At 35.0% G+C, this 24,863-nt stretch overlaps 2 protein-coding genes across 2 annotated transcripts in view; one reads left to right on the forward strand and one right to left on the reverse strand.

Moving 5' to 3' along the window:
- The window catches only part of LOC131959060 (serine protease HTRA1B-like), a 35,810-nt gene extending 34,047 nt beyond the window's left edge, over positions 1-1,763 (forward strand). The window contains exon 10 of the mRNA XM_059324161.1: positions 1,269-1,763. Within this exon, the coding sequence (XP_059180144.1) occupies positions 1,269-1,437 (169 nt within the window). The 3' untranslated portion in view covers positions 1,438-1,763. The remainder of the gene's footprint in view (positions 1-1,268) is intronic.
- An 11,421-nt stretch (positions 1,764-13,184) lies between these two features.
- c21h10orf88 (chromosome 21 C10orf88 homolog) lies at positions 13,185-24,453 on the reverse strand. The gene is made up of 9 exons (XM_059324166.1): positions 24,236-24,453; positions 22,274-22,460; positions 20,914-21,102; positions 20,751-20,820; positions 19,752-19,943; positions 19,498-19,623; positions 19,240-19,351; positions 18,106-18,331; positions 13,185-13,626 (listed from the first exon to the last, which is right to left on the reverse strand). Exons 2-9 carry the CDS (start codon positions 22,429-22,431, stop codon positions 13,419-13,421), a joined length of 1,281 nt encoding a protein of 426 aa, XP_059180149.1. The 5' UTR covers positions 22,432-22,460; positions 24,236-24,453; the 3' UTR covers positions 13,185-13,418.
- Between the last annotated feature and the right edge of the window lie 410 nt (positions 24,454-24,863).

The following is a 24,863-nucleotide window of genomic DNA, read 5'->3' on the forward strand; positions in this document are numbered from 1 at the left end:
AAAAAATGTTTTTACGGTAAAAAAAAATTTTTTACGGTAAAAAAACCTGTTTTTACGGTAAAAAAAAACAAACAGTTTTCACAGTTAAAAAAAATGTTTTTTACGGTAAAAAAAAATGTTTTTACGGTAAAAAAACCTGTTTTTACGGTAAAAAAACTGTTTTACGGTAATAAAAAAAAACTGTTTTCACGGTTAAAAAAAACTGTTTTTTCGGTTACAAAAAATCTGTTTTCACGGTAAAAAAAACCTGTTTTTTACGGTAAAAATAACCTGTTTTTTACGGTAAAAATAACCTGTTTTTTACGGTAAAAATAAATGTTTTTACGGTAAAAGAAACCAGCAGCTGTGGTTGCCAGAATTTACCGTAATAAATATGGTAGAACTTTTTTAAATATTACGGTAAAAAGATATTAGCACTGTTGAAACTGTTGATTGTTAAAAAAAAAACTGTTTTTACGGTTAAAAATGTTTTTACTGTAAAAAAAAATGTTTTACGGTAAAAAAAATGTTTTTACGGTAAAAAACCAGCAGCTGTGGTTGCCGGAACTTTTTCAAATATTACTTTAAAAAAAAATTAGCACTGCTGAAACTGTTGATTGTTAAAAAAAACTGGTTTTACAGTTAAAAAAAAATATTGTTACAGTTAAAAAAAAACATTTTAACGGTAAAAAAAAAAAAAGTTTTTTACGGTAAAAAAAAAATGTTTTTACGGTAAAAAAAAAAATGTTTTTACGGTAAAAAAATAACCGTTTTTACGGGAAAAAAATGTTTTACGGTAAAAAAAAAGTTTTACGCTAAAAAAAAAATTTGTTTTTACGGTAAAAAAAATATATTTTTACAGTTAAAAAAATTTTTTTACGGTAAAAAAAAATGTTTTACGGTAAAAAAAAATGTTTTTATGGTAAAAAACCAGCAGCTGTAGTTGCCAGAACTTTTTCAAATATTACGTTAAAAAGATATTAGCACTGTTGAAACTGTTGATTGTTAAAAAAAATGGTTTTACGGTTAAAAAAAACTGTTTTTAAGGTTAAAAAAAACCTGTTTTTATGGTAAAAAAAATTATTGTTACAGTTAAAAAAAACATTTTAACGGTAAAAAAAAATGTTTTTACGGTAAAAAAAAAAAGGTTTTTACACACACACACACACACACGCTTCTTGCTAACAAAAACACAATAGATGCTATAGAAACCGACTCCACTCCACAGTCGCCTGTTGTGTGTCTGTGTGTGACGTTTGTTAACCGCTGCTCTCTCTTCATGCTGACAGCGCCGGCCTGCAGGAGTCTGACATCATCATCAGCATCAACGGCGAGCGGATCACCTCGGCCAGTGATGTCAGCGCCGCCATAAAGCGTGACGAGACGCTGCGGACGGTGGTGAGGCGCGGCAACGAGGACGTCATCCTCACCATCACGCCCGAGGAGGTGGAGCCTTGACCTCTCCACCAATCACAGACTGGCTCAGTGGTTTTCAACCAATCATGAACACTTTGAAGAACTCAGAAACCAACAGGGTGTGTGTGTGTGTCTGAGGCCACGCCCACTGTGTTTTTTAGCACTACTGCTGCTCCGCCATGCTGTTAATGCTCCAAACCAGCTTCAAGACTCCAGACCACTTCATGACCAACTGACGCTTCAAAATCTGTCTGTCAGTCGTTATTTCCATTTTTAATTGGCAATCAAAACTCAAATTATGAAAAATTGACTGGTTATTTTGTTATTTGCTTTTTATTATAAGACAAAAAACAAAACAAAAACCCTGTTTTTTCATATTTCAATATAAGGCTCAGATCAAAAATATTTAATTGAATATTAAATATTATTTAATTAATTATTAAAATCAAATTCAGTTTGATTTTAATATTTAATTGAATATTGAATAGTATTTAATTAATTATTAAAATCAAATTCAGTTTGATTTTAATATTTAATTGAATATTGAATAGTATTTAATTAATTATTAAAATCAAATTCAGTTTTATTTTAATATTTAGTTGTATATTAAATATTATTTAATTAAATATTAAAATCAAATTCAGTTTGATTTTAATATTTAATTGAATATTAAATATTATTTAATTAAATATTAAAATCAAATTCAGTTTGATTTTAATATTTAATTGAATATTGAATATTACTCAATTAAATATTAAAATCAAATTCAGTTTGATTTTAATATTTAATTGAATATTAAATATTATTTAATTAATTATTAAAATCAAATTCAGTTTGATTTTAATATTTAATTGAATATTAAATATTATTTCATTAAATATTAAAATCAAATTCAGTTTGATTTTAATATTTAATTGAATATTGAATAGTATTTAATTAATTATTAAAATCAAATTCAGTTTGATTTTAATATTTAATTGAATATTAAATATTATTTAATTAAATATTAAAATCTAATTCAGTGGTGGTGCTCGTTTTTCCATTTCGGATTTTTGATCTGAGCCTTATATTGAAATATGAAAAAACAAGCATTTTTTTGTGTTATAATAAAAAAACAAATAACAAAATAACCAGTCAATTTTTCATTATTTGATTTTTGATTGCCAATTGAGAATGGAAAGAACGAATAATAGACGGATTATTCAACCCCGTCTTCATAATCCTTGTTATAATTTCTCTTTTAGTCCCGATTTGCTTTCCATCATCACCGGCTTCACTTTTATATTCTACTAACTAACCATCTGTTGCTGCAAACAGGTTACTGTAGTTCGGTTTTGTTGTGTATGTTCTTGATGGAATATTTTTTTATTAGTGTTCTTGTTTTTTTATGTGTTTGAAGACAATTTTTCAAAAAAGGGAATAAAATTATTTTCAAAAAGTGTTGTGTTTATTGACAGTGATGATGTTAAAACTGGCATTCTATAAACTTTTTTCTGTCCACACAAGCACTGCTCAAACAAGCTTTGGAGAAATCTTACAAATGAAAATACAAAAAAAAATCAAGTGCATGCCAAACCAACAGGTGGCAGTATAACCCTGACTCCCCAAAAGCCCAAAACTTACTTTTACCCATCAGTGCCCCCTGCTGAAATTTTTGGTAGAATGCAGCTTAAAGCACTTCCTGGTTTGCCTCCCTGCTCAGACCTGGAGGTTGCCGCCTGGCCTTACAAAGATGGTACTGTTGCATGCCGTATGCATTCAATTGACCTATGGCTAAGCCCCGCCCCCTCCACTCACTCGGGCAAACTGTCAACATTCGGTGACGGGCGCTATGGCAGCTGTGACAGTCGGAGAAATTTCACAGGAGGCAATTAATCGTTTTTGGAGACAGAAAAATGAAATATCATCTCGAAGTCACCAAAAGGGCCTTCATTAACAGGTTAGAGGTTTTCACTCGTCTTTTCACCCCACTGACACCGCTCATTCTGCTGCTTGTTGTAAACAAACAGAGATCGCTAAGTGAACACCTCCTGCAGCAGCAGCACATACACACTGTACTGTTACAGAGCTAACTGTTAGCCTGTTAGCACATACACACTGTACTGCTACAGAGCTAACTGTTAGCCTGTTAGCACATACACACTGTACTGCTACAGAGCTAACTGTTAGCCTGTTAGCACATACACACTGTACTGCTACAGAGCTAACTGTTAGCCTGTTAGCACATACACACTGTACTGCTACAGAGCTAACTGTAGCTAACTGCCGCTAACGAGGTCGGCCGGCTCGTTAACAAGAGGCTTGCTAACAAGAGGCTCTTGTTAACGAGCCGGCCGACCTCGTTAGCGCTCGTTAAGACGGAGTCGCTGGATTTGTCTCCAGTCATTAATGAGGAGATATTGATTTTGATATTGACAGATATTGATTTCTTACGGCACACTTGTGTGCCGCGGAACAGCGGTTGGGAATCACTGCCATAGAGAACCGGGTTACTGCTCCCATATTATTGGGCTATACCTTGTGTGAGAGACCGTTTGACCATTTTAAACTTAAAATCTCAAGAAAAAACACATAAAAACGACTGAAAACGGACTAACTCCAATGCATTTCAATGGATGTGGAAGCAGAGAATGTCCGAGTGTATTGAGTTAGCTATGCGCACTGTGATTGGCTCATCACGTTTGCCAAAACTGGGGTCTTGAACTTCGACCCTCTTGCTCATTTATGCTGTGCAAAGGATTTGAGGTCAGAATAGCCAGTAAAGCATGTTGGTTTGCATACTGCGGTTTTCACTGATATTTTCGAGATACTGCGTTGATTATACTATGTATTGAGACATACTAAATATTTTTCTTGCAGAATAAGTAGTATGGACACAAAATTACAAAAAAACACAAAATGAACAAAAAAGACACAAAATGAGAAGACAAAATGACCAAAAAAAAACACAGAAGACGACACAAAATGACTAAAAAAGACACAAAATTACTAGAAAAGACACAAAATGATCAAAAAAAGACACAAAATGACTGAAAAGACACAAAATTACAACAACAAAAAAACACAAAATGAACAAAAAAGACACAAAATGAGAAGACAAAATGACCAAAAAAAGACACAGAATGACTAAAAAAAGACACAAAATTACCAAAAAAAGACACAAAATAAGTAAAAAAGACACAACAAAAGACACAAATTGACCAAAAAAGACACAAAAAGACATGAAAAGGATTCAAAAATGGACAAAATAGCCCAAGACTCCATAGAGTTAATTCATCAGGTAGCCAGACTTCAAATAAATGCTACTGCTGCTCTCCTGGATGTGTAAATAAATTCAGCATTAACTTCATGAGGTGATTATATTGTTTTCTGCTTGTGCTGCCTTTAAGAGGCCAAAACATCCTTTAATTTATCCTTAAATGTAGACGTGATAAAAGAAACCAAATAAGTGATCATTAAAAACTCATCACAGGCAAATCAAAGATGTTATGATTGTTTGGAAAAATAATAGAGTTAAAAAACTGAACTCCAGCCCGTTGCTATAGCAACCGAGCAAGAAAACAAAGAGTTGAGAAAGAACTCCATCATCTCTCAAAAATCTCTTCTCTCTGCTCCGTGACTCTGGCGTGTCCTCCCTCGGTGCCATGTTCCACTCTGAAATATTGAGCTCAACAATGCATGACACAATGTTGGCCCCAGTGTGTGTGTGTGTGTGTGTGTGTGTGTGTGTAGGCGCAGTGGAGCGTAGGAGTTATGTAACACTTGACACAGTGACCAGAGTGAGATTAATAATGTGTTCATGGAGGTTAAAGCCATGGGGGATTCTCACAGAGTTCATGAACTAAACGAGTGTTTCCATTACAGTCTAATACCAGGAATGAGGCGGGTCTCACTCGCCGAAACGCCCCTAATTTGAATATGAGACTTTTTTCATCCCTGTAGAGGAGCAGGGCCATTTTTCTCCCCTGAAAAAATCCTGGTTGCTGATTGGATAGAACGCTAAGCAGGATGTGACGTAGTACTCGATGCCACAACAACACGAACCGTTTGTAAAAGCCGGTGAAGCAGTGTTGCCGACTTAGAGACTTTCTTGCTATATTTAGCTACTTTTCAGACCCCCTTGGCGACTATTTTTCAAAAAAGCGACTGGAGACAAATCCAGCAACTTTTTCTGGCGTTATTGGAGACTTGTTCTCGTTCGGGGGCCGGCGGCTCGTTAAGAAGAGTAAGAACGAGTCGAAGCGGCACAGTCCTCCTGCAGCAGTCTCTCCCAGCTGCAGCTGGAGCCAGAGGGGATGTTAACCCCCTTAGCCTCCAGTCTGCAAATTGCTAACAGGCTAACAGTTAGCTCGTGTGCGGATAAGAGGTTAAGGATGATAAATGAATTAATTTAGCTATAGCCTACTTTTGGGTAGACTAATTTAAAAAATGTTGTTTTATAGTTATTTTATAAAGATGATCAAACACATTTGGTGCCCTAGGCAAGATCCATTCGTGTTGAACAGCTCCGCTTGCTGTTTCACAGAGTGGGGAACTCCCTTGGGAAAGGAAAGGATTGGGACTTCTTCTCCTCCTCCTCTTTTCTTCTCTTTCGATACTGCCGTTTCATCTTGCAAGATATATCAAAACATAACGTGTCTGTCACTTGACGTGACCTGACCTCTGTGACAGCGATCTGACCGTCTAAAGGGGGGCAAGGCAATGACCACAAGTCACATGACTCAGCACCACAAGTGACAAAATCATTGTCATTGTTTATTTGCTTCTTTATTTTTGTTAATATTTATTATTTTCAAGACAGAACACGAAGCGAGGGCGACAATGGGCATCGAAAATTATTATTGTTTTTGTTTTTTTTCTCCCTCGAGGGTGACTGGTGGCGCCCTTCCAGCAGATGGCGCTCTAGGCCAGCTATTCTCAACCTTGGGGTCCCGACCCCAATTGGGGTCGCAAGATGATTTCTGGGGGTCGCCAAATCATTTTGGAAGTCAGCTCTGTCTCCACTGTGTTAAAGTGTTCATGTGTATTAGTCTTTTTGGTCATTTAATGTCTTTTTTGGTCATTTTGTGGGTTTTTTTTTTTGTCATTTTGTGTCTTTTTTGGTCATTTTGTGTCTTTTTTTGGTCATTTTGTGCCTTTTTTAAGTCATTTTGTGCCTTTTTTAAGTCATTTTGTGTCTTTTTTTGGTCATTTTGTTTCATTTTTTGGTCATTTTGTTTCTTTTTTGTATGATCTGAACTGTGCCTGTGAGATTGTGTTCAGTGAGTGGGGGTCGCGGACAACATGCATGTTAAATTGGGGGTCGCGACTCAAAAAGGTTGAGAACTACTGCTCTAGGCGACCGCTTATGTCGCCTAGGCCTAGAGCTGGCCCTGAACAAATATTTTAAATATAAATAATGATTAGATGATTAGAAAATGATTAGAAAAGTAATACTTCCTTCTAAAAGTATATTGAGACTGTGTGTTATCCGATGGCTGAATAGTTTAAACTCTCACTGTTGAGAGGTGAAGTGGGTTCACTATTAAAACATGACTGACAGCTCTCCATCATTGAATACGTCCAGAATGCAGATAAATGAGATCCAGCAGCAGCAGGAGGAGGAGGTGAACAGGGAACCAGTGATCCAGTTTGTCCTGATGGACGGAGCAGATATTTTCCCAGAGTTCTCTTCTGCTGACTCAGCGTCTGTCCTCCACGTAGAACCAAACTCTTTTCACATGATTTAATCATTTGTTATGTAACATGCGACCCATTTCATTTCTGCTGACTCGGCTGTCTGCTGGCTCAAACATATTGGCACAGACCATCTCTTCTGTTTCTTTTTATATTTTGTCAGCTTGGCCCTCTCATGTCTTCTGTTCAGCACCACAGAAGAAGACTGTAATTGACCTTCATGGTTCACTCCTGACCCGTTTATGAGTCAATGTTACTGGATGTTCCTGGCAGGAAACATTATGTTGATTTGACCTTTTCGGGAAACTCTTGAGCAACATTTTTCCTCTAATTGCCACTCTTGTCCACATTAAGTATCCATATATCAGCACCGTCAACTTTTAACCCTTTGGAGTTTGGGTCTGTTTTGCTGGTTTTTGACTCCTTCTAGGCAGAATGAGCCTGAATAAACAACTTTAAAAGTGTTCACCATGTTGGTATTGTTTACAGCACAACCTCACCTATATGACCTGATTATTATTTTTTTCATTTTGACTTACTGGATCAACATTTTGAACATGAAAACACACACAAAATTACAAAAACACAAATAAAAAACCCTTTTTTTTTTAAAAACAAAAAAACCCACATTAAAACCCACTCAAAACACACAAAAACACATTTTTTTTTTTTACACAAACCACCCAAAAAATGACAAAAAACACACATAAAACACTCAAAAAATGACATAAAAACACACCAAAAACACACACATCAAAAACACTTTTTTTAACAAAAAACCCCACATAAAAACACACTCAAAACACACAAAAACACATAATTTTTTTTTACAAAAACACCCCAAAAAAAGTACAAACATAAAACACACAAAAAACACATATAAAACCCTTTTTTTTTTTTTTTTTACAAAAACCACCCAAAAAAATGACAAAAACTGACATAAAAACACAGAAAAAAATGTCTCCATGCTGCTTCGTTTTTACGTTGCAACGTCATGAAGAAGTCTTGCTCCGGTGCTTTCGTCGACTCCAGAGGGTTAAAGTATTTTCTGACTCGTGTTTTGTCAGAAAATGCAACGCTTGAGCCCAAAGATACCAAACTGAACGCCCAAATGTGCTGCTTGTTAATTTTCCTGACAGTTACTTATGTTCAATGCTTTTATAGCACCTTTTTTAGCATAAAATATGTGATACTTGTGTGTTTTTTTTGCACCCCCACATCATTTATTAAACTTTCCTACAGCTTTCTAATTTGGGAATGTAAGTACTGAGTTCCTGCAAAGTTAGAGCCAAATCTCACTAGTTCTACACTGCAAAAAAAGGTGTGTCTAAAAACCAGATAAAAACAGTAAATCTGAGGGAAATGATCTTGCTGCATGGACAGATAATTTACCTTGACAAGATTTATTAAATTAAGATTATTAAATTTAGAAATAAGCATGTTGAACACTTAAAATAAGAAATTAACTCTTGAAAAAAGATCATTGTTGACATTGTTTTCTTACCAAGATAAAAAAAAACTTATTTAGATTTAGATTTAGAAGTGTTAGATAATTTAACTTGTTCTTGCAGCTTTAATTTATGTCTTTTGTATATTTTTTGTCGTTTTTGGTCATTTTGTGAACAAAAGAAGATGTAAAAAGACACAAAAAAGCCAAAAAAGACCAAAAAAAGACATAAAATGACCAAAAAAACACATAAAAAGACAAAAAACACCCCAAAAAAAGACACAAAAGACGTAAAAACACCAAAAAAAGGACAGAAAGACAAAAAATGAATGCGATGAACTGGCCCGAGCAAAGTGCACTGCAAATTATTTGTTTCTTACCAAGTGTTTTTACGTCTTTTGTGTCTTTTTTTTCCTCTTTTTATGTGTATTTCGGTCATTTTATGTCTTTTGGTGTCTTTTTTGTGTCTTTTTACATCTTCTTTTGTTCACAAAATGACCAAAAACGACAAAAAGCCTTTTTTGGTCATTTTATGTCTTTTTTTGTCATTTTGTGTCTTTTTTTTTGTCAATTTGTGTCTTTTTTTACTCATTTTGTGTCTTTGTAAGTCAATTTGTGTCTTTTTTTTTGTCATTTTGTGTCTTTTTTTAGTCATTTCGTGTCTTTTTTTAGTCATTTCGTGTCTTTTTTTTATACATTTCGTGTCTTTTTTTAGTCAAGTTGTGTCTTTTTTTGTCATTTTGTGTCTTTATAGTCATTTCATGTCTTTTTTTTGGTCATTTTGTCTTTTTTTAGTCAATTTGTGTCTTTTTTCATAATTTTGTGTCTGTTTTATTGTTTTTTTTATCTTGGTAAGAAACAATGTCAACAACTATCTTGTTTTAAGAGTTTATTTCTTATTTTAAGTGTTCAACATGCTTATTTCTAAATTTAACAATCTTAATTTAAGAAATCTTGTCAAGGTAAATTATCTGTCCATGCAGCAAGATCATTTCCCTCAGATTTACTGTTTGATCTGGTTTTTAGACTAAACACCTTTTTTGCCGTATACTTTCCTGCCAAGTGCTGTGAAATTAAGTCACACAACCGGGAAAAAAAGTCGATTCATATGTATAAATATATTTTATTTATGTCAGCACAGCTATTAAAACCATTAACATCCAAGGTCTGTACAGTACTTTAGTGGTTTACATACATTGGCAGCTTGATGTAAGAGACATTTACATTATTTCAAACACTACAGTGCTTTATTAAAAACACATTATAATCACGTACACCTTCTATAAACACTCCTGTAACAGGATATATGAGTTCATTATGAGATCAGTTCAGTTACAGGACACAGTGAGTCAGAATAACTGTTAACATGAAACGTTGGAGTGTTCACATGCACATTATAATAATGTGATTAAATAAGTGTCCTGCTGGTTATAAAACCTGGAGAAAACTCAGTTTAACTTCATTTGCTGTTTAACTCGATGGAGCCTTTTTGGGCTATTTAGTTCATTTTTTAATCCTTTCCATCCTGCCTGTATTCACCACTAAAAACATGTTTAAATACCATGTTGGTATATTTCTTTTCACCCATATGACCTGATAATAATTGTTTTTTTATTCTGACTTACTGGATCAACATTTAGAACTGAAAAGAAACAAAGAACATAAATGTGATCTTGTGATTGTGTGTGATCCTGTCATCAACTCTGGTTTTTATTCTAGTGGGACTCTATTTTATTTGTGTTTTGTGTGTTTAATGTAACAATTTGGGGCATTTTTTAGTCATTTTCTGTCTTTTGTTGTCTTTTTGTGGTCATTTTGTCTTTTTTTTTGTAATTTTGTGTCATTTCATGTATTTTTTTGGTCATTTTTATTCATTTTGTTTCTTTTTAGTCATTTCATGTCTTTTTTTGTCATTTCATGTCTTTTTTTGTCATTTTGTCTTTTTTTAGTCATTTTGTGTCTTTGTAAGTCAGTTTGTGTCTTTCTTTGGTCCTTGTGTGTCTTTTTAGTCATTTTGTGTCTTTTTTTTTTTAGTAATTTTATGTCTTTTTAGTCATTTTGTGTCTTTTTTTTGGTCATTTTGTGTCTTTTTTTAGTCAATTTGTGTCTTTTTTACTCACTTTGTGTCTTTGTAAGTCAATTTGTGTCATTTTTATTCATTTTATGTCTTTTTTACTCATTTTGTGTCTTTGTAAGTCAATTTGTGTCTTTTTTTAGTCAATTTGTGTCTTTTTTACTCACTTTGTGTCTTTGTAAGTCAATTTGTGTCATTTTTATTCATTTTATGTCTTTTTTACTCATTTTGTGTCTTTGTAAGTCAATTTGTGTCTTTTTTTAGTCAATTTGTGTCTTTTTTACTCACTTTGTGTCTTTGTAAGTCAATTTGTGTCATTTTTATTCATTTTATGTCTTTTTTACTCACTTTGTGTCTTTGTAAGTCAATTTGTGTCTTTTTTTAGTCATTCCGTGTCTTTTTATAGTAAAGTTGTGACTTTTGGTGGTCATTTTGTGTCTTTTTTTAGTCAATTTGTGTCTTTGTAAGTCATTTTGTGTCCGTTTTTAGTAATTTTATGTCTTTTTAGTAATTTTGTGTCTTTTTTTTTTAGTAATTTTATGTCTTTTTAGTAATTTTGTGTCTTTTTTACTCATTTTGTGTCTTTGTAAGTCAATTTGTGTCTTTTTTTAGTAATTTTATGTCCTTTTAGTCATTTTGTGTCTTTTTTTGGTCATGTTGTCTTTTCTTAGTCATTGTGTGTCTTTTTAGTCATTTTGTCTTATTTAGTCAATTTATGTCTTTTTTTTTTTTTTTAGCATTTTTGTCTTTTTTTGTCATTTTATGTCTTTTTTTTAGTCAATTTATGTCTTTTTTTAGTCATTTTGTGTCTTTTTTAGTCCTTTAGTCCAACATAAAATGTGATTTTGAATCTTTTTTTAACTTTCAAAACACTATCATGCTCAATAAAGAATTGTAAATGTGTCAAATGTGAACAAAGGTGTCAAATCTAACATATAAGAGGGTTCCATCCAGTTCTATCATTTGATACTAAATCTATTTGAGCTTGTCTCCAGTTTTACTTGGTATATCATCATCAAACTGAAACTGGCCTCATGGAGTTTACAGCCAGAACTTTAGAGGTAAATTTACAGTAGGGCTCCACGCTGCTTTGTTTTCTAGTCTGGATGGAGTCAACAAGTCTGGATTATTTGGAGCTTTTGGAGACTCCACAGGGTTAAACAATTAATAAAAGCTGCTTGGTTTTAGTTGGTGATGTTGCCACAGGATTTTTTGTTGTGATCTGGATGATGAGAGATTTCTGCAGCTACACATTTTTGTTTCTTTCTCCTAAAGTTGCATCGTATTCACACGCTGATTAGACTTCCAGGACATTCACTCTGGCTGTCCAACAGTGTTGCATTCATGTGTTATTTTCCCAGAGATAAAAGAGAAACCGTTACAGAGGCTGAACAACTCATTGTGTTACTCCACTCGTATCTTTCAGCCCTTTTTTTTCAACCTGGTCTCACAGAAATCCGTGGAATAGCCACGGAATCACTCAAATTTCCGTGAAACTGACACGGATTTCGCTACAATGCAAGTTAAAGACAGTCATATCCCGTGGCTATTCCATGGATATTTTTTCCTATTTGGTAATTTTGTTTCTTTTTCAAGTAATTTTTTTTCCGTCGTTTTGTGTATTTTTTGGTCATTTTGTGTCTTTTTAAAAATAATTTCGTGTCTTTTTTGGTAATTCTGTGTCTTTTGTTGTTGTAATTTTCTGTCTTCTTTGTCATTTTGTGTCTTTTTAAAGTCATTTAATATTTTTTCAGTTATTTTGTGTCTTTTTTTTGGTCATTTTGTTTCTTTTTTAAGTAGTTTGGGTTTTTTTCTGTCATCCCAATAAATAAATAAATAAATATGAGATGAGTCACATGCAAATGATGTGTGTTTTTGACTGTTAAAATCCGTGGAATAGCCACGGAATCACTCAAATTTCCGTCAAACTGACACGGATTTCGCTACAATGCAAGTTAATGACAGTCATATCCCGTGGCTATTCCATGGATATTTGTTCCTATTGGTTTGTTCCAAGTCACGTGACTTTCAAGGTCCCGGCGGTCAGAACAAAAAACATGGCGGACAGTTCTCTCATTTTTTGTGAAAAAAATCAATATTTTGACTTAGTTTCTGCATAAAAATGGATTTTGATCACATTTCTAGCGAGAAATATGTTTTATTTTCTAAATATTCACTCAGTGAATGTACATAATCACTTTGACACGGATTTCGCTACAATGCAAGTTAATGACAGTCATATCCCGTGGCTATTCCAACATACAAAGTGATTATGTAGAGGTAAATTTTACGTCTTTTGTGTCTTTTTTTGGTGGGGTTTTTTGTGTTTTTTTCGTCTTTTTATGTGTATTTTGGTCATTTTATGTCTTTTGGTGTCTTTTTTGTGTCTTTTTACATCCTCTTTTGTTCACAAAATGACCAAAAACGACAAAAAATGTACAAAAGACATAAATTTTCTCGCTAGAAATGTGACCAAAATCCATTTTTATGCAGAAACGGGTTAGGAAAGTCAAAATATTGATTTTTTTTTCACTAAAAATGAGAGAACTGTCCGCCATGTTTTTTGTAGGAAACCAATAGGAACAAATATCCATGGAATAGCCACGGGATATGACTGTCATTAACTTGCATTGTAGCGAAATCCGTGTCAGTTTCACGGAAATTTGAGTGATTCCGTGGCTATTTCACGGATTCCTGTGAGACCAGGTTCCTGTTTTTAGTGCCTGCTCTGCTTCCTCTGTGACTCAGGTCTAGTGAAGGAGCAGAGACCTGCAGGAAGCCTTGCAGGTTCCATGTTACTGCGTTAGTCTTTTAGCAGATGTTTCCTCAGGGCGTGGCAGGAGTCGGGGCCTTCTGCTCCTCTGCTCCTCTAGGAGCTGCGTCTCCTGCCGAGCTGCTCCCTGCTCCCTGGCGGAGGGCGTTCAGCAGAGCCTCCTCCAGCTTCTGCTCCAGAGCGTCCAGCCGGCGGTCCACGTGCTCCTTCAGCCTGCGCTCCATCTCCTCCAGACGGCGCTCCATGGCTGCGTCCAGCTCCCTGCAGGTCAGGAACAATGAGGTCACACTTGGTTAAAGTAAAGAGCCTAAAGAGTAAAAGTTTACTTTCAAAAAAGGAGACACGTGCTGTCTGATATTACTGAAACCTCCAGTAACTGCTTTTAAGCATGACTAGTGCAGTGGCCGTAGAAGCGGAAAAAAGAGCTTAAATCTCCGCTTAGCTTAGCATGCTAATGGTGAGATAGCACATTACGCAGTATGCTGCACTAAAAGTACATTAACATGAACCCAATTAGCTGATATACTATATTGCATGTAAGTATCTCATATCAAATGATTATGGGCATTACACTAAGCAACATGAATGTCATCCCTGAATTACATAGTAATGCAACATAAGACTAGCCTGGGTATACCCAGACTGCCTTGCGCGCTCGCTTTCATTTCGAACTGCGAAAGGGTCTGGAAACCAGGGAGGTTTCTTAGCCCTGTTTTAGGGATCCAATCACAGAGTGGGGAGGGACGGCAAGACGATTACGCGTACTACCCGGCAGACGGAAGCTTGTAGTTTTCCGGATCCAACATGGCTGCTGCAGACGCAAAACTCTCTTTAGCTGTAGATGGTGTTTTAAATAGTTTAGAGCGAAAGTTGAAAGGCGAAAGGTCTCTCGGCGGCTCCGCTGTCCCCCAGCCCGTAGCCAGATCACCAGCGTTACGGTACCGGGGCTAATAGCGATAGCCGCTATTAGCCCCGGTACCGTAACGCCGAGAGGCCCGCAGCAGCTTGATTATTGCCCATAAAATCAGTGGATGTGTGTGGCTGAATGACATGAGGGGGAATAAAGCGTGAAAATAAATAATCTTGCAGAAAGCGAGAACTGGAGAAGCAACGCAGCAAACAACACTCTCTCACAGACACACACACAACAAACATCCATCTCTGTTGCTCTACTACGTCATCTGGTATAACTGATCTGATTGGCTAAGAGCTACCTACAGACGCTTTGATAGACATTCTAAGCGTCCAATAAACGGCTCTGGAGGATCGTAAACCACACCTCCTCTACGGAGAAATAAACGGCTGGTTCCCAGACCAAATCTCATTTGAGATTAGTCTGGTGTTAGCCAGGCTAACATAAGAAGTGAATAAAGCTAAATCTCCGCTTAGCATGCTAATCGCGCTACAACAACGTCTGCAACTCCATAAAACTCTTACTTTTCATAAGGTACCACAGCTGCTTTCATTTGTTTTGTGTTCTGCCTCCGTGTTCTTTGCATTCTCAGTCTGCTCGCCCAAACTCTTTTGCTTTGTTTTCTGATAAATAAATGTCAGCTGCACAACTTAGAGCAACAACTTTCTGCACGGCTCGGAAAACATTCTGAGAAATGACAAGCTTAGCAAGAAGATAAAAAGGCAGGTTTAAGGACAGAAAGTTGACCAGAAAATACAATTCCAATAAAAATTCTATCACAATAAATTAACTAACGAGCATCTTTAAAACAAGAAACCACTTCAATGGCATACTTTTCTTTAAAATGTAGCGTTACGTATTTGTTCCCAGTTTCTCCAAATCTTATTTAAAGCATTAAAGTGGAAGTATTTCAGCCTGTGGTGTGCTGTGGTGACACGTACCGCTGAGCTGCCGTTCCCTCCTGGATGTGACTCTCTCAGCTCAGCCCACATGTGCTGCTCCGCTGCCACAAAGAGCCTCTTTTATCAACCTTCAGCTTGTAGCTTTGGTTCAAACACATCTTTATAAAGTGTAGAGTGAAACTCATGTCACACATTAACTTCACTGATTATGTCTGAGCCTTTCTGTCAGCATTGACTCTTAAAATCTGTTTATTTAATGTTGTTTGGTTCAGTTTGCCAACATTTTAAAAGCTCACACATACAGCGAAGCTTCACAATGAACTCTATTGTCTCTGGATGAGCTCGTCTAACCCAGCTATTCTCAACCTGGGGGTCGCCAAATCATTTTGGAAGTCAGCTCTGTCACCACTGTGTTAAAGTGTTAATGTGTTTTAGTCTTTTTGGTCATTTCATGTCTTTTTTGGTCATTTTGTGGAATTTTTTTTGTCATTTTGTGTCTTTTTTTGATAATTTTGTGGTCAATTTATGTCTTTTTGGGTCACTTTTTTCCCTTTTTAGGTCATTTTGTGTCTTTTTTTGATCATTTTGTGGTCAAAGTGTGTCTTCTTTGGTCATTTTTTTTCCTTTTTTGGTCATTTTGTGTCTTCTTTTGGTAATTTTGTGTCTTTTTTTGGTCATTTTGTTTCCTTTTTTGGTAATTTTGTGTCTTTTTTGGTCTTTTTGTTTCTTTTTTTGGTCATTTTGTGTCTTCTTTTGGTAATTTTGTGTCTTTTTTTGGTCATTTTGTCTCTTTTTTGGTCAATTTGTGTCTTTTTTGGTCATTTTATGTCTTTTTTTGTAATTTTGTTTCTTTTTTGGGCCATTCTGTGTCTTTTTTGGTCATTTTGTGTCTTTTTTTTGTCATTTTGTTACTTTTTTTGGTCATTTTGTTTCTTTTTTGTCAATTTGTGTGTTTTTGTGGTCATTTTTGTCATTTTATGGTCAATTTGAGTCCTTTTTTGCTTAATTCTATGTAATTCTTTGGTAATTTTGTGGTCATTTTTTGTCATTTTGTGGTCAATTTGATTCAGGTATTTAACATTCAGGTATGTGATATGTGTTGCCAGGCAGCGGCCATAAGGCAGAGGAAGATGTTTGGGCGTCAGCTTTCAGCAAACAACAATGCAGCTTTAAACAACAAGCAGTAGTGTTGTCCCATTAAATCAATGAGTCTCTGTCTCCTCTGAGCCCTTTGCTACCCAACAATGTGACTGTGTGACAACGTTTGAAACACAGTCATCAAAAATGCCTATTGTTTCAACAAAAGTACTTTCCATTTAGCTACGAATAGACAGTCTTTATATTCTGTTCAGTCACACTGTAGTCAGGGACATAAACATCTAAACAGCTCTGGTTCAAAGCTGTTACTGGATAATAATAGTTCCCCTGGTGAGCCCTGCAGCCAGACTTCCCTGCCTTAACCTCCCACAGACACCTGTTGACTGTCTGCTGCCGTCTGGGGCCTAGGAAGGCTGTCTCCATAGCAACCGCTATGTTATCGCTTTTTGTCATTCCAGCGAGCTGAGACGGGGACTGACTAGGTACTGGGCAAAGGCGGGTCTCCTACACATATATACAGATATGCATACATGTTTGTTTATTTCCCTGTACTGGAGCATATATGTGACAAAAAAGACACAAAATTACGACAAACAGGACACAAATTATGACAAAAAAGACACAATTATGACAAAAAAGACAAAATTATGACCAAAAAAGACAAAATTATGACAAAAAAGAGAAAAAAATGATGACAAAAGACACAAATTATGACCAAAAAATACAAAATGACAAAAAAGAGAAAAAAATGATGACAAAAGACACAAATTATGACCAAAAAATACAAAATGACAAAAAAGACAAAAAAATGATGACAAAAGACACAAATTATGACCAAGAAAAGACAAAATTATGACCAAAAAAGACAAAATTATGACCAAAAATACCAAAAAATTATGACAAATAAGACACAAATTATGACCAAAAAAGACAAAATTATGACAAGACACAAATTATAACCAAAAAAGACACAAATTATGACCAAAAAATACAAAATTTTGACCAAAGAAGACAAAATTTTGACCAAAAAAGACAAAATTATGACCAAAAAAGACACAAATTATGACCAAAAAAGACACAAATTATGACCAAAAAAGACACAAATTATGACAAAAAATTATGACAAAAGACAAAATTATGACCAAAAAAGACACAAATTATGACAAAAAATTATGACAAAAGACAAAATTATGACCAAAAAAGACACAAATTATGACCAAAAAAGACACAAATTTTGACCAAAAAAGACAAAATTATGACCAAAAAAGACAAAATTATGACAAAAAAGACACAAATTATGACCAAAAAAGACAAAATTATGACAAAACAGACAAAAAAAATATGACAAAAGACAAAAAAATTATGACCAAAAAAGACAAAATTATGACAAAAAAGAAAAAAAATGACAAAAAACACAAATTATGACCAAAAAAGACAAAAGTATGACACATAAGACACAAACTATGACCAGAAAAGACAAAATTATGACAAATAAGACACAAATTATGACCAAAAAAGACAAAAAAATTACAAAAAACACAAATTATGACCAAAAAAGACACAAATTATGACCAAAAAGACACAAATGCTGAGGTAAAGGCGTATGTGACGTGATCAGATCAGATCAGAGTTTTGTGTCTTGGCGTTTAGACGACACGCTACGGCGGAGCGGATTACAGTTTTACACTCTGGAGGCTGGCTTCAAATTTTTGCGTTTTTAAGCGCCAAAAACGCCGTCACCGTCTAAACGAAAGGCACTTCCCATAAAATATTTTGTCGTTTTTACCCGTAAGCGTCCTGGTGTAAACGGAGCATAAACTAACTCACCATGAACCGTTCTTCATCATCTTCTCCTTCTCCGCCAGCGCTGCAGCATCGTCCAGCCTCAGCTTGGTCACCTGACCACAGAGGCTCTGCAGCATGGGCAGCAGCTCGGGGCCGGGGCCCAACACCTGCTGGGGCCCCTCATGGGGCCCCTGGGGCCCCTTCAGGAAGTGTGCCATCATCTGGGCCAGCTGGGCGTGGCTCACTGGGCCTCCACCCTCACTGCTGGCTAGAGAAGGAGACCACATTAAAAAAAGATTTGTGAATTTTTAAAACTAAGAAAAAGTTGTCAGTCATTAAACTCACAAAATAGTAGTAGTTTTATATTTCTGTACAAACTCAATTTCGAGTCTATTTTCTTTTTTTTGTTTTGTTTTGTTTTTTATCCAAGCAAGTTTATGCTGAAGTCAGTCCAGATAAAATCACTTTTCAAAATTCAGGATGCTCATAAAATGAATAGAATCATTTTAACAAACACATTACTTAACCCTTTGGAGTTTGGGGCTATTTTGTTGGTTTTTGACTCTTTTTCATTCTGCCTGTATAAATATCACATAAAAAAATCTTAACCATGACGTGTTGTATCATTCATATATTCACATATTTTTAAACCAAAAAAACACACAAAAACATGTATAAAAAAAACACAAAAAGAATTTAAAAAAAAAATCCCACAAAAAAAAACACAAAAACACGCATAAAAAACACAAAAAAACCCACAAAAAAACAACATAAAAAACGTTTAAAAAATACATAAAAATCACACAAAAAAACATTAAACACAAAATATTGAAAATGAATTAAAAATGCCGAAATGAACATTAAAAATACTGAATACACACTGCAAAATTTGAAAAAATGATGGTTTTCGCTTTTGCTGATACAGAGCTGATGCGCTAAATGAGACATGGAAACTTGTAGAAAAGCCAGATGGTGAATGAAAATGAACTTGCAATACACGACTGAATTAGCACACATTACAAATTGATATTTCCAAGTCGACATCTTATTCACTGTTGTTTAAATAATAATAATAATAATAATAATAATAATACATTCAATTTTTATAGCGCTTTTAAAGGTACTCAAAGTCGCTTATTCACTGTTGTTTGAGCCGAGATAAATAATGTTCCTTACTTCTATTTGTTGTGTTGCCAGCAGCAGCAGGAAGGTGAGTGGATCCGTCTGCTCCGTTCTGAGCTGGAGGAGCTTCACCTGCAGGCCTGATGGAGTCGCCTCCACCTGGAGCCTGCAGACACAGAAACAAGAGGGAAAATCACATCTAGTTGCAGTGGACATGAAACATGCTAAAGAAAGGATTTGTGCATGACATACAAGGCTAAACGATGGGGTAATCTGTAATGGCTCCAACAACAGAGCAGATAACTGTGGTACCGTGGAGTCTCCAGGCTGGCTGCTGACGGCTGCTGGGGTTGGTACGTTGGTTCTTTGAGTGAGAGCGGAGAAAACTCCTCCACCCATCAGGAGAGGCAGGAAGCCCCCCAGAGAGCCCGTCTGGTTCTGGAGACAAACACAGTCAAGCAGCAGGTTGAGTTTCAGAGTGAGGTAAAAAGAACTGAAACCAAAAGGTTTCCTGAAGGTTGATGAGCAATTTGAGTTTCATTTCTGAAATAATTAGACTCCTTTACCTTCTGCTGGTATTGAACCATTTCCATCAGGTTCTGGGCTCCAGGTGAGAGGCTGGTCCCCATCTCCTCCACCAGACACTGGACCTGCTGCATGTTGATGCCGGGGCCGAGGGCTGCACAGGGCCGCAGCGCTTTAAGGGCCACGACCACCCGACACACCAGGACACTGTTTCTACCGGCCAGAGAGAGCAGCTGGGACACACAGCAGAGATAGACACAACAGTCTGATTCAACTACATGTGTATAGAAACCATGTGGAGCATCATAAAACATCTCAACAGTTTATATATCTGTTAAAATAATCGCCTAAGTCATTTTTGGTCCAAATTGTTTTTTTTTTGCTTAAATCATCTCCTCATTGCCACCTATGGTAAAATCTCCTCCATCCTCAGTTGATCAGATCATGTGATTTTACCCCTTTAAGATAATGGCCTATGTCAAGTGTGTGACTTAAGCAGATTTATTATGACTAAGTCAAAATAAAATGTGACTTAGGCAATTTTCTGAACATACCTTTGTGACTTAAGCAAGATATGGTAACACTTTATTTTGAAGGTGTCTACATAAGAGTGACATGAGTGTGTCATAAACATGACATGGGATGTGTCATCAACATTAATGACACTTTGAAGTAACATTAATGCTCATGATACTTGTCATGTCATGTATGTTATGTAGACACCTTCAAAATAAAGTGTCACCATATCTTGCTTAAGTCACAAAGGCATGTTCAATAAATTGCCTAAGTCATTTCTTTCTCTTAAGTTACATAATGTACACACAGTGTTATTACTATGCCAACAGTCATCCTTTGTTACATCCTTTTTGAGTGAAATGATCAATAAATGTCATATGTTACACTTTTGGTGAAGTTTTTTGTGTTTCCTGCAAAACTTGAAAAAATTATTTAGGTGATTATTTTAACAGGGTGACGATATGTGACACCTTAGTTCAGGAGATGCAAGGGTCACTTTTAGACCTCGTCTCTGAACGTCTCACCTTGACTTCACAGGCTGATGATGGACGCTCCAGGATCAGCTGTTTCTTGTAGAACGGCCCTCTGTCTGAACTGTGGGCAACACAACTTCCTATCAGAACTTCATCAGCACAATTATTTTGCAAAACATGCAACCCCTGGGACGCTAACAGTGTGTGCGAATACCCGTCTGGCTGGATGCTGTCGTCTCTCTCCCCTCGTATCGTCCCACAGTACTCTCCAGTCTCATCATACACCTCCATGGTGCGAGCCTCAGTGATGAGCAGCAGGCGGCTGATGGAGCTGGAGCTGCAGCGCAGCGTCAGGACACAAGGAGAGCCTTCTGCTGTCTGCTGCAGCAGCACTGGGCCGCTGCTGGAGGAGGAGGAGAAGAGTTAAAGGTGTTAATGTCCACACAAACATGCTCTAAATATACTGCTTCTGAAAGTTTTACCAGATAACTGCTTTGATATAAACTACAGGCCAAAAGTCTGGAAGCAAGATCATATTTGTACAAACAAAGATCATAGTTTCATTGCTATACTTTGCAACAAAATAAACATGGTTATTATATAAAGAGTCACTTAATAGAACACATTTTGACTCTAATTATCAGGTCTTTGGGTTTTTATTGCTTAGACTTTGTGTTTCCTTCTTTCCTTAATGTATAAATCTGAACTCTTGTTTCTTTTGTCAGAGATATGAACACAGTTGAGATTTATTGGGATTTTTGTATCCAAACTCTCAAAAGACAAAGAGATAAAGTGAATAATGCAAACTGGGATTTGTTTTTTTTACTTTTACACTGAAGTTGTGACTCTTCCAAATCTTCTCAACACTAAAACTAAGCCCTTCTTTTCTTTTGGTAACATTTATACACCAGAAACACACACACAAAATGACAAAAAGCACACAAAAAACACACTTAAATCACAAAAAAAACACATCTAACTCACACAAAAAGCACACACCAACACACAAAACCACAAAAAAGCACACCATAAACACACACAAAACATACACAGAAAATTACAAAAACACACATAAAAATCACATAAAAATAAAAAATAAAAATAAAAACCCACCGAAAACACATTTTCTTTACAAAAACCACCCAAAAAATGACAAAAAAACACACAAAACACACACAAAAATATACAAAAAATGACAAAAAACATACATAAAAACAAACAAAAAAAACACAGAAAACACACAGAAAATGACAAAAAGCACACATAAAACACACATAAAAACACAAAAAATGACAAAAAACACACATAAAAACACACAACAACCCACCGAAAACACAACCCTAAAACTAAGCCCTTCTCTTCTTTTGTTTACATTTATTCACCAATGGTCTGATAACATCAATGTTTACCTAAAGGCCAATGGAGGAAAATGGTTCAATTCAATAAAAGTCTGATCATGTAGTAAACACATCCAGAAATTTTTTAGTTTTTAAGAAAGACATTGTGAACAGAAACTTAAAGTTGCCTCCAAACTTTTGTCCTGTAGTGTAAGTGGGAAGATAAATGCTTCCCACCAGTTTGTCTCGTCTCCTGCAGCCTGACTGAGCTCTTCTTCTTCTTCTTCTTCATCGTCCGTGTTGCTGATGTGAACAGGAAGCAGGACATCAGCCAGCTGACGTCCCTCAGTCTGACAGAGCCAAGCAGCTCCGCTCTTCACACCGATGTCCACCATGATGAGACAGGAGCCTAATGAGAGACAAGCTGGGACACAAAGCAGGAAACAATTTAGGAGACAAGAGTGGAAGGGAAAGGTTACCAGATTAGTTAAAGCAGAAGAAGAATTTATAAAACATCAATTTTGACAGAAAACAAAAAAGACTAAACCTGGACTGACACCAATGACTTTTGACTTCACTGGGACTGGAGCCTTTTGAGTTGAAAATATTTAATAACTTCCCTTAGGGCTGGGTGATATATCGATATAAAAATATGTTGATATATTTTTAAATGTGATATGGAATTAGACCATATCGCAGATATTGATATAGTTCGATTTTTTTTCTTTCTTTCTATATAAATGCTGCCCTTACTAAGGTTTGTCATATTTTTAGTTCTTTTAGAATAGAATGCCTTTATTGTCACTATACACATGTACAATGAGATTTGAGAGCTGACTCCAAAAAGCAGTGCGACAATAAATAAAATACATATAAAATATTAAAATATACAATACAAACATAAACATACACATACTTAGGCAAGTAAATGTAAAGAAAAAAAAAATATCAGACTGTAATTTGTAATGTTCATTGTTCTTTTCTCATATAAATATATTTATTTCAGAAAAAGATTGGTCTGTTTAATTTCATAGGCTATTTTTATTTAAGATATTTTTTATTTAAATGTGCACTTAATGGAGCTTTGATTTTTTTTTTTTTTTTTTTTTTAAAGGTACTCCTTTTGTCAGTATTTCTGTTTACTTAAATAAAAGGTTTCAATAAAAACTACTTGTGACATGTCATATCTGGCTTTGACTGAACATTTGCTCTCATTTTGCGATAAAAATATTGTGATATATATCGTATATCGATATCCAGCCTAAATATATCGGGATATGACTTTTGGTCCGTATCGCCCAGCCCTAACTTCCCCCATGGCCGAAGATCAAAAAAATATCTTATTTAAAAAGTGTGCCACAAAGCAATCAATTTCCCTTTATTTCCTCAATTATTGGTAATTAATTAATCAATGCTATCCATTCCAAGCAAGTCCACGTCCCAGATCCAAGCTGCAGGAGAGTTATGTATTAATATATCATTAGTGATGGTCTGACTTGTTTGGGACTAGAAAATCAGAGTTTAGGACTTGAGATTTGTCAGTGTTGACTTGCAATTTACTAGTGATTTTATCTTACCTGTGAAAATAATAACAATAGTGGTAAAATAATAATTGATATATATTATTTTACTAATAATAATTTTAAATATATATATTTAAAATTATTATTAGTTTTTAGTATTAGTAAAATATTATTTTACTAATTATTTTTTTATTAATTATATTTTTTATTATTTTATTTTTATTTTATTATTTTTATTTTATTATTATTAAATTATTATTTTTTATTAATTTATATATTTTTTACTAATTATTTTATTTTATTAATTTTATTATTTATTTAGTATTATTAATTTATATATATGTATATATATAAATGATAATTTTACTACTATTGTTATTATTTTCATTTTCTATTCATGTATTTATCGTTGTACTATTTAGATGTTTCTCAAATATTATTAAAGTAATGTTTACCCTGCTCCTTCTGTTACTGCACTACTGCTGTTATGTTCTATAAATGAATGTGAAATAAAGGTTATATTAAAAAAAAAAAGAAAGAAAAAGGAAGAGGTTATTCTATTGACATATCTAAATATAAGGCATGTCTTATAATCTTATAAAACAGTCTTTGCTACAGCAGCAGGAAATAGTAAATAAACATTATAGCTTTAATGTCAAGCTACTTTCTCCTTTACCTTGAATAGCTCCAGCTGGAACCGTTGATTACCTCACCTTCCTCAGGTTTCTAAATCTTCGTCTTCGCATTTCTTCAGATGTATTTATTAAAAAACTTGATTACAGGGAGAAAAAGATGATAAAAACAGTGAATGTCTGACTTCCAGCTAACGCTTCAAATCCATCCGACGACAGCCTGCATGTGCGACGGGGTGTTGTGGTGTGACGTCATCAGACAGCGACTCGTGAGACATGCCATCCAGCCGTTGATACTAATAACGTTACTTGTGAAAATTAAAAATAAATTATTTTATTTCAAGTAAAACAATAAAATAAACCTGTTGTGCCTCATAAACATGTATGTAGTTTTGTATTAAAGCTTATGACATTTAGTACAGTGCAGTGAATGGTGACGCAAATTATATAGTGATTCATGAATGTTACCATGGTAACTAACGTTATATTTGTATATAGTTGTATCTAACGTTATATTTGTATATTTGTACAGTCTATGGTTATATCCAACGTTATAAGCATAAGTATCTAGGTGTATACCTGGATAATAAGTTGGACTGGTTTTGAATTTAAATTAATTTGAATAGAAAAAAAGATGTAAAATTTCCCCAAAAAAGATGTAAAATTACCATT

This window comes from Centropristis striata, chromosome 21 (assembly GCF_030273125.1).
Source record: "Centropristis striata isolate RG_2023a ecotype Rhode Island chromosome 21, C.striata_1.0, whole genome shotgun sequence".
NCBI lineage: Eukaryota > Metazoa > Chordata > Actinopteri > Perciformes > Serranidae > Centropristis > Centropristis striata.

What these genes read in the sequence shown, in the direction of transcription:
- c21h10orf88 (XM_059324166.1), bottom strand. Translation starts at nt 22,431, where the DNA reads ATGGTGGACATCGGTGTGAAGAGCGGAGCTGCTTGGCTCTGTCAGACT. An exon ending in TGGTTCAATACCAGCAGAAG is followed by an intron (nt 19,624 to 19,751) that starts GTAAAGGAGTCT and finishes GTTTGTCTCCAG; the next exon opens with AACCAGACGGGCTCTCTGGG. An exon ending in TGGCAACACAACAAATAGAA is followed by an intron (nt 18,332 to 19,239) that starts GTAAGGAACATT and finishes CTCCTTCTCTAG; the next exon opens with CCAGCAGTGAGGGTGGAGGC.